This window comes from Trypanosoma rangeli (genome assembly GCF_003719475.1).
Source record: "Trypanosoma rangeli strain AM80 chromosome Unknown Tra_15.4_contig_00279, whole genome shotgun sequence".
Lineage (NCBI taxonomy): Eukaryota > Euglenozoa > Kinetoplastea > Trypanosomatida > Trypanosomatidae > Trypanosoma > Trypanosoma rangeli.
The window spans coordinates 1-14,030 of record NW_021706022.1 but is presented as its reverse complement, the minus strand read 5'-3'; the positions used below and the strand labels follow the sequence as shown (position 1 = coordinate 14,030).

General features: G+C 49.8%; 6 protein-coding genes across 6 annotated transcripts, besides 5 other annotated features; all 6 read left to right on the top strand.

Annotated features, from left to right (window-relative positions):
- Positions 1-36: a microsatellite.
- A 1,045-nt stretch (positions 37-1,081) lies between these two features.
- Positions 1,082-2,380, top strand: TraAM80_07077 (uncharacterized protein; the record flags this gene model as incomplete). Its single annotated transcript, XM_029383888.1, has 1 exon — positions 1,082-2,380. The coding sequence occupies one exon, from the start codon at positions 1,082-1,084 to the stop codon at positions 2,378-2,380; it is 1,299 nt and encodes a 432-aa protein (XP_029236285.1).
- Positions 2,381-2,771: 391 nt separating this feature from the next.
- Positions 2,772-2,790: a microsatellite.
- Positions 2,791-3,002: 212 nt separating this feature from the next.
- Positions 3,003-3,030: a sequence feature (A-rich).
- A 255-nt stretch (positions 3,031-3,285) lies between these two features.
- Positions 3,286-3,756, top strand: TraAM80_07076 (uncharacterized protein; the record flags this gene model as incomplete). Its single annotated transcript, XM_029383887.1, has 1 exon — positions 3,286-3,756. The coding sequence occupies one exon, from the start codon at positions 3,286-3,288 to the stop codon at positions 3,754-3,756; it is 471 nt and encodes a 156-aa protein (XP_029236284.1).
- A 1,379-nt stretch (positions 3,757-5,135) lies between these two features.
- On the top strand, positions 5,136-8,387 carry TraAM80_07075 (putative kinesin; the record flags this gene model as incomplete). Its single annotated transcript, XM_029383886.1, has 1 exon — positions 5,136-8,387. The coding sequence occupies one exon, from the start codon at positions 5,136-5,138 to the stop codon at positions 8,385-8,387; it is 3,252 nt and encodes a 1,083-aa protein (XP_029236283.1).
- Positions 8,388-8,498: 111 nt separating this feature from the next.
- Positions 8,499-8,516: a microsatellite.
- Positions 8,517-8,883: 367 nt separating this feature from the next.
- Positions 8,884-9,876, top strand: TraAM80_07074 (class I nuclease-like protein; the record flags this gene model as incomplete). Its single annotated transcript, XM_029383885.1, has 1 exon — positions 8,884-9,876. The coding sequence occupies one exon, from the start codon at positions 8,884-8,886 to the stop codon at positions 9,874-9,876; it is 993 nt and encodes a 330-aa protein (XP_029236282.1).
- Positions 9,877-10,223: 347 nt separating this feature from the next.
- Positions 10,224-10,258: a microsatellite.
- A 41-nt stretch (positions 10,259-10,299) lies between these two features.
- On the top strand, positions 10,300-12,582 carry TraAM80_07073 (SAM domain-containing protein; the record flags this gene model as incomplete). Its single annotated transcript, XM_029383884.1, has 1 exon — positions 10,300-12,582. The coding sequence occupies one exon, from the start codon at positions 10,300-10,302 to the stop codon at positions 12,580-12,582; it is 2,283 nt and encodes a 760-aa protein (XP_029236281.1).
- A 970-nt stretch (positions 12,583-13,552) lies between these two features.
- TraAM80_07072 (UDP-Gal or UDP-GlcNAc-dependent glycosyltransferase) lies at positions 13,553-14,030 on the top strand (the record flags this gene model as incomplete). Its single annotated transcript, XM_029383883.1, has 1 exon — positions 13,553-14,030. A coding segment is annotated over one exon (478 nt), but the record flags the coding sequence as incomplete, so codon positions are not given.

Genomic DNA, 14,030 nt, shown 5'->3' with positions numbered 1-14,030 from the left:
ATATATATATATATATATATATATATATATATATATGAGAGAGAAATGTCGATGGTTTGGAAAAAAAAAAAGGAAAAATGTGGGAATATGAGCGTATTACTGTGTACCGCTACTAAATGAGGGGAACAACTGTTCTTATGCTGTTTTGATGATCTTTCGTTACAATGTCGTTATGTGTCCATGCCTTATTTATTTATTTTTCGTAGCTGGTGGTGGTGATCCCAACCTCTCTTCCTCTTCCTGCTTTATTGGTGTCACTGCTTTCAAGGGCTTTAGGCAAATGAGGATTGGCCCGGGTCTTTAGCGATGTAACGATAATGCATTTATGCTTTGCAGTGTTTTCTCTTTTCTTTTTTGGTCAAACGAATGATGAGGCCACAAGGGAAAATATTACTGACCCCTTCTGAGAGAGAAGTAATTGGGCTTCCTTCATTTTTGACGGACGAGGAGGACTGACAACCATCAAATGTTGTGTGCAAAGGATCAGAGGATGGGGGTTTTGCGTGAAGTACAGCTGAGCTGACGAGACGCGAGTCGGCTGCACGCGGATTCTTTTGGCGAGGAAGTGGAAGTAACAGATTGCTGAGCACTGTGCGGCCAATCGGCAGCCAGTATAGAGATCTGGTAGGCCCATAACATATACAGCGGGACGGCCATGCTCTTTTGCACGGGTGGGCAAAGGGTGCGGGAAGTTTACTTGTTTTTTTTTTTGAGTTGAGGGGGAGGGGGGTGAACTTGTCTGGGCGCCTCTTGGGTCTTTTGCGCGAGATGGTCTTCTCGGCGATGGGATTTTCCGTATGAGAGGCCTCTGTGTGTGTGTGTGTGGAGGAACGATGGGCGCCTAGTTTTGTTGCGTTTTTTTTGTTCTTTTGACGGCTCGAAGCCGTTTAAAGGGAAAACAAAAGCAAAAATCTCAATAAGAAGAAAATCATTACATACTGAGAGGTGGAAAAGGGAGGGAAAATATCGTCGCAATTGAAAGCTTTGAAGGAGCGACAAGAAGCAAGGAACAAACAGGATTAGATATATATTGTAAATGCAACGTCGCACAGTTAGCCCTGGCCGAGGTCGCGGTGGGCGGATGCAGGGAACTGGGAGCGGCGTTACACGTGCTGGTCTCAGCAAGCCGAGTGCCGTGGTGCGTGAGTTGCATAAAAACGATGGAACAAATCCGCGGAGTACGCGCGGCCGTCAGATTGCCACTGAGGTGGAGAGTCTGATGGAGGATGTGTACGGTGGCGCAATGACTCAGTGTCCACCCACTTCATCAGGAGTAGACGGCAACTACGCACGATTTAAGACGTCGTTTAACGCGGCTTCCGTACCGCAAAGTTGGCAACATGGTCCTGTAGATGCAAATGGGCGCTGCTTTAACGCCAGTGATCGGAATCTGCTATGCATGGATGTATATATTCAAAATAAATTGTGCGTGGTGGGTTCCGCAGATCATGGACTCAAGGTTTTTGATATCACAACCGGAAAAGAGAAGAAAAATCTTTATGCCAAGAACTATGGTCACACGGAGTGGGTGACATGTTGCAGGTTCTTTCAAAACAGTGGTCAGATCATCTCTGGCGGGATGGACAGTAAACTGTGTCTTTGGGAGGCCACGGGACCTGTGCGCTGCAGCGATCTACTGGGCCATACCGGCAGTATCAGTCAAGTTGAAGTTAACAATTCAAGTAACATCGCCCTCAGTAGCGGCTATGATCGGACCATGCGTCTTTGGGATTGTGGCGGCGGCGGCGGACGTTGTTTGGCGACATTAGCTGGGCACAAAGCACCTGTGATGATGTTTTCTTGGTGCGGAGCGCAAGTGCTCTCGGGAGATCGTCAAGGCGTAGCAAAGATGTGGGATCTTGAAACGGGGGACTGTCTCGCAACAATGGCCACCAAACGTGGACAAATTGGGTCTCTCTGGCATCTTCTTCACACGAGTGTAGGCCTCCTTTCCGTCATTGGGGATCAGGGTGGCGTTGTCACTGTCGTGGACTTCCCTCGCACAGGAAGTAAGCCCGTCTTTCAAGACGTTTTGCACCCTGGCGGTGTTGTTAGTGGCATCCGCTCTATTGACGAGACACCGTACTTAGTCACAGCAGGTGCAGATAAAGTCATACTCACTTTGGATCCTCGCGCAAATTTTGCCGAAGTGCACCGCTTCACTGATCACCGCGACTTTATCTACTCCATTGAAACATTTGGACCGCTGGTGCTCTCTGGTGGAGGTAACGGCTGGCTGCTTGTGCACAACGCCATGACGGGCAAGTGCTGTTACGGCCTTGGAGCCAACGCAGCCGCTGTGCGGGAGATTTTTGCAACCCCTGAACATTTGGTGGCGGCCGGTGATGACGGGAACGCGATGGTGTATGACTATATGTAAATAAGACTGAGATGTGTATCTGTATGTATGAAGCACATTGGTAACACCGAAGCATACTGAGATCGAAGGAAAAAGAAGAACAATAAAAAAGGCGAAAAGGTTTGAACCGCCCCACGACGTGGTAATACTGCGTATTTGGCCGTGAGACAAGACAGTACAAAAAAAAAAAACTAGCGTCTAAGGTGGGAGAACGAAAGGGAAACAGTGGACTGTAGAGCGATCAGACGCCACCCTCTACATACATATGCCACGTCCATAAACACAGCTATGGACGCTGTGTTTGTTCCTTGTTACCGCCAGCGGACGTTGACTGGAAAGCGAGAGAAAAGGAGGGGCACTACGGCAAAACGACCGTCCACAACGGGGTGGCTCCTTCTCCCCGCGTATTTTGCCCCCCCCCCCCCCCCCCCACGGCAGTGATGTTGCACAGTTAATATGGAGTTATTTTTTATCTTTTTGAGTGGTGGAGGAGTCTGTGTGAAAGTGGGAGAGGGATGCCGTGGCAAAGTGGCACTTTCTTGGTGTTGGTGTTGCTCCGTGAACCGTTTGTTTACCTCCTTTCCAACATCGCTCTAAGCACGCAAACGCACATACATGCCTCTTTTTGCCTTCCCCCCCCCCCTTTTTTTTTTCTTTTTATTTTTGTTGTTGCTTCCTGCCCGACATCCAGCGAACTGTTTGATCGGTGGAGAGGGCGTACGAAGAAAAAGTAAAGAATGACACTTCAGAAGCCGTGGGTTGTTGATTAGTGGCTGCCTGCTCCCGACGGCGGTGGACTGGGCAGTTATGCGTGAGCTGCGTGGGTGACACAAAAATGCGGGGTGGGTGATCCTTCTACCGAATTCCCAGCGGTGTTCATTGCAGAAGAGTCTTCTCCATTTTGGACCACGGCCGAGGCGGCACGTATGTTGGCCAACGCGCTGTCTATGGAGAGGCAGTCGCTACGGACGGCCTCCTGCATTACTATGAATGGAGTACATACCACTCTGAGGAATGGAACCATACGCATGGGGGGAGTTATTTTACGAATCGTGAGCGTTTTTGGCATTTTATTTATCACTGCCGCTGATGCGCCTATATGCTTTGCAGTGGACTCCTGCACGTGCGTCTCTCGTGGATTCCAAGTAAATGAGTGTGGAGACATTACCTGGGAGTTGCTTGAAAAGGTGGAAGGCACGAGGTGTCCACGTCGTGTATTACCTACAGTGCCTTGGGGTGATAGACATGGCGCTGAGCCGAGGCGTTTTTTTTTTCTCCCTCTTTCAATCATAATACTGGTTACAGGGGGAAGAGCCGGAGAAGCGATGGAAAAGGGTCACCGTCACCCCGAATGTCACCTCGTTGTACTTGGAATGAAGCTCGCATTGGTTTATTAATGCAGAGAAAACGAGCGATACCTCATGCTTTGATTCCATGTCATGTACACCGTATTGACAGCATCAGTGCTTCACCGAGGATGGTGTGTGTGTTGTCTCTGAATTTATCTGCAAACCTTGCCGAGACGTTTTTGGGGGGTGAGGAAAGGCCCGGAGAAGACGCATTCAACGCCTGGATAACTCTGTGGAAACACTCCAGTGTAGCGAAACTGTCACGAACGTTGTGGCCTTTACGCCGAAGAAGCACAACTGCAACAGAGGACTGAGGGACCCCAGCAATCTTTGGCTTGAAGTGGGGCTTCTTGGAAGGGCTGGATGGTCTCTGCAGGATGTGGCTGTTGTGGTTGAACTTCCGCCACGTCAGCTGATGAACGCGACACGGAAGTGTGTAAGTGGAACTAACTCCGCCATTATAGGTGAAAAAGCAATCGTCGTGGTGAACGCGGGGTTTGTTCGTGAACGGGATTCGCTGTTGGACGTTATTGCATACAAACCTGAATACATTGGTCTGCGAACGGAACCAGTTTTTCAGCCCACCTGAAACAGTGCGGCTGGCCCTGCTGGCTCACACTATGAGGTGCACCTCGCCGACATGGATTTTGGCTGCAATTGCAGAGGGGGCCGGCCTTCGTGGCAAAAAAGGCCATGCAGCTACGGGCGTGCAAGCGAAACTACACTGCGACCCTCAAACAGTGACGACTAGCATCTCTCCTGATCAACGCAGACGAGCTCGACCTCATGCAGGAACGCATTGCAGAGCTGCGAAGTCAGAAAGCGTAATGTAAGTTACATACTCACAGTTACGAGATTATTATTTCTTTAAGAAGCGGTGAGAGGGGGGGGGTGTGCTTAAAGCCATGCGGCCATATAACATTTGCCGTATCTGTGTTTCCTTTTTTTTCCTCTTTGTTGGCTTTGTTTTAGGTGCTACGTTACAGATGTGTTTTGCTTCTTCCCCATACTACTGCATGCCTGGTTTCATGCGCCGTGCAATTCACCGGCTGCGAGTTGTGTATGCCGTTCCTAATCTGCACGGCTACTTTTTTTTTTTAGTTTCTTTGCTGCTCTTTGCCGCTTTCTCTTTCTCTCTGTTGTGTTTCTCTGCGTAGAGGTGTTTTTGACTGACTCAGCACAACCGCCGGATCGCCTTGGGGAAATAGGTACTTCTGTAGCGCGTGCGGTCCGGCGGTAACCCATACGCGACGTCAACAAGGACAGCAGTAGTAGGAACAAGGGGAGGAGAGAGGGAGAGGAAATTGCGAAAGAAGAACTAGTTTTAGTTAAAGTTTTTTTTTCAAAACGGTGTTTTTTCGCCGTCAATAGTCGCTTATTTTGCTGTCGCATTGCGGTCGTTCAGGCAGCATTTACTTAAACATATAATGGAGCGGAGGATAACTGTAGCTGTGCGCATTCGCCCTTCTTTGGAGACTGAGCGCTTTGGGCCTCTTTGCGCTTACAGGGCCGACGACGGTCAGACTGTCATCATAAAGAATGAGGGAGGAGGTATGGACGCACCTGCAGCATTTCGATTTGATGACGTTTTTGACGGCCGTGATAGCCAGCGTGACGTCTACGAGGAGTCGGTGCAGGAGCTTGTGGATGCTGCGCTGGAAGGCGCCAACATGACTGTGCTCGCTTACGGTCAAACTGGCAGCGGTAAAACATGTACAATTCTTGGTTCAATGTCTGATGGGAACCTGACAGAGGAATCTGGCATATTTCCGCGTGTTTTTAATGATATATTTGCATACAGAGAGTCCGTACAAAGACAAAAACATCTCATTGTTTTTCTTTCTGCGATTGAGCTTTATATGGATGACGTCATGGATCTGATTTCCCGGCGAAGGAAGATGAATCTTTGTGAGACGCCTGAAGGAACGTTGATCCCAGGCGTGAGCATCATTGAGTTGCTGACAATGACAGATGTGCTGCAGACATTAAATATGGTCAACGCCTACCGTTCCGTGACATCCGCTAAAATGAATGACTTCAGCTCACGCTCGCACGCTCTTTTTTTTATTGATATTTTTCAAGTACCTCTCTCAACCTCTCCGGAGCGTCCAACACGAGAAAAACTGATAGATGTCAATGGCATTCCCATTAGGGGCTCCATTGAAGGGCTTGTGGGATCCCGCATTACGCTGGTGGATTTGGCGGGCAGTGAGCGGGTGAAGCGATCAGGCGTGGAGGATCAAGCCATGGTGGAGACGCAGGAAATTAACAAGTCACTATCGGTGCTAGGGACTGTCATTAACGGTTTGTACATGGGGAGCAACCACATCCCGTTTCAGGAGTCAAAGTTGACAAGACTCCTTAAACACTCGCTTGTCGACGGGGTTTCGTGTCTTCTGCTTATCGGTCAAATTACCCCACCCAGCGCGAGCACGCAGGAATCACAGGGGACCTTGCGCTTCTGTGATCGTGTGAAGGGTCTTAAGGTGGGCAGAGTGACCGCATTTATCGATTCTGCAGAAGAGGAACGCTACCTTCGATCGCTTCGTCAGCAGGAGGAACTGACTGCAGAGCTGCGCATTGCCGCTGTTGAGTACTACTACCGACCCATGCGTTCCCTTTTTATGGCACCACTAAAGAACATAAGTGTGGAGCAGGCTCGCCGAAAGTGCATCGCCTTGCTGCGGAAGGATGCTGCTAACATTGTGGTACGCAAAGAAGAGGAATGCCTTCGTGTCATGGAAGCGGAGATAAATTTGAAGCAGAGAGAGCAAGTACAGGCGTTTGTGGAGAAAATGAACCAAATGATTGAAGAGTATGAATCGGTGGCGCAGATTGTGAAGAAGAACAAGAAAGAAGCCAAGCGGCAGAAGGAAGAACAAAAAATGGAAGAGGAGGAAAAACTTATGGAAGCTAAGAAGGCCAAAAAGAGCCGCTTAAAACAACAAGCAAAGGTGGAGGAACTAACTGTCGCTTTGCAAGAGGCAGATAGGCTTGTGAGCGAACTTGAGACGGGATGTGCAACCCCTTTGGAGGAAGATGCGAAGGAGCATGCAGAGGCGCTAACCGCGGAGAAGCCTGAGGACAACTCAGTGCATTTGTTGATGGAAAACTTCTACTCTCACGCAACAGAGCTGGGGCACCTTCATGATTTATACGCTCACTGGCTAGGTGCTACACAGCGGCAACGCTCTCATGTGCGCCGAGCGAAGATTTTTAGTTCTCCCATCATCATGGGTGGCACGTTGGTGTACGATATCATTGACTTCATCATTGACCGTGCAGTCGACATTGCTAACAGAGCGATCGACCAGAGGCAGAAGTACTCATGGAGCGATATTGATGGCTATAGTTGCGCCCTACGCAACTGGGAACAATTGTATCCACCATTGATGACAGCAGCGGCCTCTAGATTCGAGACGTGTGAGCCGACTGCGTACCACAACATCACATTTCTCAGCTCCGATGATAGTGATGGGGAAAACTCACACCACCGTGAGGAAATATGCATGCGTCGTGCCGAAGCCGAACTTGTTGACAGAGAATTACGTGCAACTAGCGAGGAACTCAGACCGCCCGTACAACGCCTAGACAATGCATTAGGGGGCGCAACGGCGCAAGCAAAAATGCCACAGGCGGACGGAACTGAAATACATGGAAGAATAAGCAAGGGATCTGGAATGTTTTTTTCCGCGGCAGAGGCGGCAGCTGCCGACGTGCATGCGAATGATACTGACAGCGAATACTATGACAAGGAGAGGAACGGCGAAGGAACAGGAGGGGCAAATCACAGCCTAAACACGGAAGAGAATGCGGAGGGTGAAGCAGCGCATAATGCTAGTCCCAAAGGGCAAAGGCGCTCTACACGTGATAATGAATACCTCATGCGTGTATACGACTCCCCAACTCTCGTGCAGGACCTTATTCGATTTTTACGTTGTGGCACTATGATGCTTAAGCACGGACGCAGTGGAAAGCCACACCGTCGCTACTTTTGGGTTTCAATTGCACAAAACTCACGGAAATTGGTTTGGTCAGAACTCGAAGAAAAAACCACAACAGCATGTTCATCCATAAATCTCAGCGATGTGAGCTTCATCCAGCTTGGTTGCTTCAGCAAGGTCTTCAAACGTCACTATATCCCACCGACTGACCCCAGCTTTTACCGCAGCTTCACCGTTGGGCTTAAGGCTGGTGGACGCACCGTCGACATTGTTGCCGATTCCCTGCCGGACTTTGAGGCGTGGATTGTTGGACTGTCCAACTTGGTACGCGTGGATCCTGTGTGGGGTGGAAAACTTGACATTACAAAGGAGACACAATTCGATCAACTCAACTGCTTCGAAGCTGGCCTTTGTGAGAGCAACTACATTTACCCCTCGCAATACATTGCGCTCAAGAAGCGAGTAAAACGGATTGCATCAATGACACTGACTGCCTTGGATAAATGCGGCAACGATGCGACAAGGGCCCAGAAGCTACTTGGCGGCATCCATCTCCCCTCAGTGAATGAAAAGGGGGCAGTGTACCTCACCAAGGGGGAGCTCAGGTTCATTGGACAAAGTGAGATGGATATCCTCCGCATAACGAAGGTGTGGATTCTATTCCAGCAGATGAACCTCGTCTATGACGACAACTTTGTTCCTGCAACAACGTTCGGCGTCACTGAGCGCCACTAACAACTTTCAGATTCCTACGGAAAGGGCCAATGCATGCTAGTTCTTACTCTCGCAGCACGCGCCACGTCGTCCCTAACGCCCATCCGTGCTTTTTTTCCCAACCGTGAATGTAAAAAAAAAAAAAAAAAACATATCTAGGTGCCATCTGGAACTGTGAGTGGTGTGCCTTTAGCAACATGGAAAAGGGCGTTGGAATAGTCTTTCTTCCTATTCAGTGTTGCTTTTTTCTATTTATTGTTTATTATTGTCATTGATGTTGTCCCGAACAATGCTGCAATTGTGAATCCATCACGACCCACAACCTGGGGTGGGGGAGCACACTAAATACCGCCTCTATCCCTTTTCTCTACGTTTTTCTCCTTTTTCTTTCTTTCTACTTGTTTGTTTGTTTTCCGTTTGTGCCATTCTCAATTCCATAGGCAGAACGCCTGGTAATTTTATCAACCCTCGACAAAAACGTAAACTGCAAAATAATAATAAACGTCATTGAAACACCATGCTGGGGAGCTCGCCCACCTCAGCACTTCTTCTCGCTGTCGCAGTTGGTTTCTTGGTTCTGTCGGAGCCAACACACGCGTGGTGGTGCAAGGGGCACATGGTGGTGAATGAGATTGCCAAGCGACACTTGGACAGAAACGTGGCTGAATTGGTGGATGAAGCGGCAGCCAACCTCAGCTTCAGTGGGCCGTTTCCAGAGTCTTTTGATTTTGTTCAGAGCGCATGCTGGGCCGATGATATAAAGTTGAGTGGGCTTAAAGTCATGGAAGATTGGCATTTCATTGACACTCCTTACAACCCGCTAAATGTGCCCATCAAAAAGGATCCTTTGGGGAAGGACAATGCAAAAACCGTTATCGAGTCCCTGACGAGGACGCTGGAGAAGAAAAGGAAGCAGGAACCCGTCCCCTACGTTCTCAGTTTTGCCCTCGTGAATCTCGCCCACCTTTACGGAGACATTCACCAACCTCTGCACTCCATCACCCAGTTTTCTCCCGCGTACCCAGACGGTGATAGGGGCGGTAATCTTGAAGTGGTGCACGTCCGTGGTGCCAGGATGAAGTTGCATGCGGTGTGGGACTCCATTTGCCAAGGCGAGCAGCCAGACCCGCCACGACCGTTGAGCAAGGAGGAATACGCGAAGTTGAGGGCGTTCGCCGACTACCTGGAGGACACGTACAAGCCCACAACAGCAGAGAAGAGTGAAACAAATGTGAGTGTGATGGCAGAGGAGAGCTACATGATTGGGGTGGAGGTGGCTTACCCTGGTGTTGTGAACGGCATGGAGCTCACAGAGGAATACCTTGAGCGATGTAAGGCGGCTGCAGAACCCCGTCTGGTACTTGCCGGGCGCCGTCTGGCCACAATACTCAACCATGTGTTCAGCGATGTTGACACAGACCAAAGCTTGAAATCAAGGCCTCATTGCCGTGCTTCATGTTCTTTTTTGCAGGCAATTGTTCATGGAGCGGTGCCGGGAAGAAATGAGTAATGTTTTTGTCAAAAAAAAAAGTTACTAAGTGTTGATTTGTTTGGTTTTATGCTATCAAATGTTACAAGACCATATTTGTGTTTTGAAAAAATTTCAAGGTTTTCTAGTGGTTTTATAGAGACTGCTCTACTACCATTATCCATGTATTTGTTTGTTGGCATCACAGAGATTGAATTATTTCTTTTTCTTCAGATTACTTTAGCTGCCCTGGAAAGATGGGTCTTTGGATGCCTGAATAGAAGATCACGTGTCTTTACTAGTAGTATTATTTTTGTTGTTGCGTTGAACTGCTGGCCTTCATTGTCTCTGTGCGTTTATATGCTTTAGCACCGGCATCAGCTTTGTCCCTGCTTCTATTATTACCACTATTACTACCACTACTCGTTTTTCATGTCTTGTATGCTAGTTCTTCCTTGTACGGCAATGGGGGTTAACGCGTACATTGATGGCAAGGTGGTGCCGTGCGTCATGACACTGTGTCAAGTGCAGGCCCTCTTTCCACAAGGCCTACTAGGTCTTCGTGAATGCTTTGGAGAGAGATCTCCTGTTGTTCCCCGGACGGATGGTAGCGTTTATCTTAGGGCTGGTGCCTTTTATTCGTTGGGGACGGGTGACGCAAGTGACTGGCCGAGTCAAACTGTAACGAAGGGAACAGTAAGGGAGGTTTGCGCCTGGGATCCTTCCGCATCTACTTTGTCTGCTCCAGATGATGTGGTCACTGATGCCTCCATGGCATTGTCTACTGCGAATGTGGCTTATGAAACGCTTCTTATTCCTTCTCCCAATGCGCCGTCGTCCCATGCAAGAGAAAACGCACAGGATGCTTGTCTTACATCATTCCCACAAGAACCGCAATTGGGCAAAGGGGGCAGTGGTATGACGTATAATGTTGGGAGGGCAAGCTCCGTGGGCGATGATGAGTATGGACGTAGAAATGTTGACTACTCTGGGAATTTGCCCCCAGTCTTATCTCAGGTCCGTATTGCGGATGTCCCCGGAAAGCACATTCAGGATCGCGTTCATGAGTATGTGTTTTTGCCGCCAATTGCGATTCGTGTAGTTGACACACCTGAGTTTCAGCGTCTTCGTTCGTTGAAGCAGCTCGGTACCACCGTTTTTCTCTATCCAGGTGCAACGCATACACGCTTTGAGCACTCTATTGGTGTGGCGCATTTGGCGTCTGAAATGGTTCGTCATATTGCGATTTGTCAACCCGAGTTAAACATTACACTAGCTGATATCATTTGTGTAACCGTTGCAGGACTCTGCCACGACATTGGGCATGGTCCATTCAGCCATTTGTTTGAGCAAATTGTGAATCGTATTCGTGGAAAGGAAGGAAATAATTCCCAATGGCATCATGAGCAAATGTCTGTTCGCCTTCTGCGTCGTATTCTTTCCCAGATTGACCTTGAAGAATATGGTCTAACAGATGAGGATGCCCGTTTTATCGAGGTTTGCATATTGGGGCTTTCTCCAAAGTCACCGTGGCCCACCGGCACTGGGCGTCCGCCGTGCAAACGATACCTTGTTGACATTGTTGCAAACAAACGCAATGGTCTGGATGTGGATCGGCTTGACTACTTTCTTCGAGACTCGCTTGCGTGCTATGGTCGCGCCGCTCTTGATGTGCATATTCCTCGTCTACTGAGCGCCTGTAAAGTATTTTGCTTTGAGGGTGAGTATCAACTTTGCTTTGAGGAGAAGATGGCCCTGAGTCTTGGGGACATTTTTAATGTCCGAGCAAAACTGCATAAGCATGCGTATCAGCACAGGGTTGTTAAGGTCACTGACTACATGGTTTCTGATGTCCTGCTCGAGGCCGATCCGTACTTCACGGTGCGTGGTACAAACGGTAAACCCATTCGCATGTCGGAGTGCGTGGAGGATGAGGTAGGCTTCTGTCAACTTGGAGATTGGGTGTGTAACGCTATTGCTGCCTCGACTGATCCGCGGTTGGCTAAAGCGCAGTTAATTATTCAACGTATTAATCAACGTAATTTGTACAGGGTTGTTGATATGGCGATGTTCTCGCGATTTCAAGTGAGTGCCACAGAAGAAAGCATTCGTGATGAAATATTGATTTGGTGCAATAAATTGGAAGATGATACGCTATTGCAAGAGGCAATTAAGCGCACTTTGATCGTCTCTTTCATTGTGATTACATATGGCAGCCTCGACGCCCAGGGGAACCCAGACGATCCCATCAACCACGTCACGTTTTACAACCCAAAGGCTACCGAGCTAGGGGCTTTCAAGCTTCCAGGAACACGTGTGAGCCCCTTGTTTTCACCGAGCCACTACGGTGAGCGGATGGTGATTGTCATGGTGCGCGACGAAGAGTTTCTTGACATTGTCAGGGCGGCATTTGAGGCATGGAAGCTTGAATACGGGCCACGTTTGGGGGATGCTGTGCCGACGACTAACAGGAGGAAGGATGAGACCCCTGGGAAGGCCTCTGCGAAGGCGAGGAGTGTGAGCCAAAATAGTAACGTCCTAAGTGGTAATGATATAGTTCCTTTTGAAGGGATGCAACGACAAGCGCAAACAGCCTCGCTGACGCAGGAATCACCCCAAAAGCAGAAAAGTGTGCAGAGGAATTTAAAGAGAGCTCGAACCTCCAGTTGCGCACCCGGTGATTCACAGCGAGATCACGCGGATGAGGGCAACGAAATAAGTGAAAAGTTGAAACGAATTTGTAGTTAGGACTAAAGGTGAGGAAAAATAACATTGCATAAAGGCTGAGAGGTCGTGGAATGCTGCTGCCTTGCAAGAGTGTTTAGGCCGTGTTTTTTTTTATAGTTACGTTTCTACACTTATTCTCATTTGTTGATGGCCTGTGTAGCAGTCCTTCTTTGTCTACCACACGTTGTTATCGCATTTTGTTGTTGTTATTGGGAGCTTGCGAGAGGAGTGGTTGGGCCCTACGGGGGGTGGTTGCTGAGAACAACCCTAATGAACTGCATGTTTTCTCTTTCAATTTGCTTTTGCGGCAGCTACGCAAAGGGTGAGTTTTGAAGTGGGGTGTGGCGAGCATTTAGTTAGTTATTTTTCAGGGATGACCTCCGCCACGCACCCCTCATAGTCGGATGTGGGGTGGGCGGCCGGTGTGACGGCCTGGCGGTGTTTTTTGTTTGGGCTTATCCCAGTACAGTTGCCCCTTCTTGAACTGCCGGGTGGATGGCAGCGTAGCCGCGGTAGGCGGGGGAGCCTGCCACCCCTGAGGGCCTCTGTGGGGACCATGGCGACTCTGCGTGCGGGGTGGGCGTCCTTGGAAGGGCGTGAGCTGGCGCCGTCTTTTTGCACAATTGTCTGTCGAGGGCGCTGCGGGCACAATAATCCGCGGGTTTTATGCAGCAGGTGTGCGAGGGGAGCGCCATCACTCACCCCATTGCTTCGGCCTTTCGTTTTCGTTCTTTTTGCGCTGTCTCTTGACGGGGTGCGTGCTGTCGGCTGCTTCCCCTCTTCAACTCTTTACCTGCACCGTTCCGGAGTTGGGTGGCGTGCGTTGGGTTGGTTGGTAGACCTCTGTGCACGTGTGTGGCTGCATGGTGCGGCATGGATGTGTGTGTCGTTTCCGACCGACTTCTGCGCTTGTGTATGTTACCTGCGCTGCCCTCAGACGCACTGCACCCCTTTTTCTCTTGTGTGGTAGCTTCTCACACCGGCAACGGCCATGCCAAAGCCAAAGTTGTTGACAATGAAGCGAGAGCTGAAGCGTGAGAGTGTGCTGAGGGTTTTATTCATTCTGGCCACTGCTCTGCTGTTTATCAGGTTTGACACCACCACCGGTGGTGACCCAGCAGGACCGCACAGTCCCGGCAACTCGCGAGCAGTAGCGGCAGATGACGCGGCGCTCGCCTACATCCCGCGCAGTGTCGTGGACACGTGGGGCCGGCGGGACTTCCTGATTGTGCTGGGCATTCCTTCCACGGATACGGAGGCGAGGCGGAGGCGTCGCAACCTGCAGCGGTCAACGTGCTGGCGGTTCCCTGGTGTGGCAACGAGGGCGAATGACTTTAGCGGTGCGATGTTGGTGCTGTACTTACTTGGGCGTCACCCGGAGCACAGCTACAACTACTCTGCCGCGTTGCAGGAAGAGGCGGCGCAGTGGCACGACGTGGTTGCGCTGCCAATGAATGAGGGCCATGTGA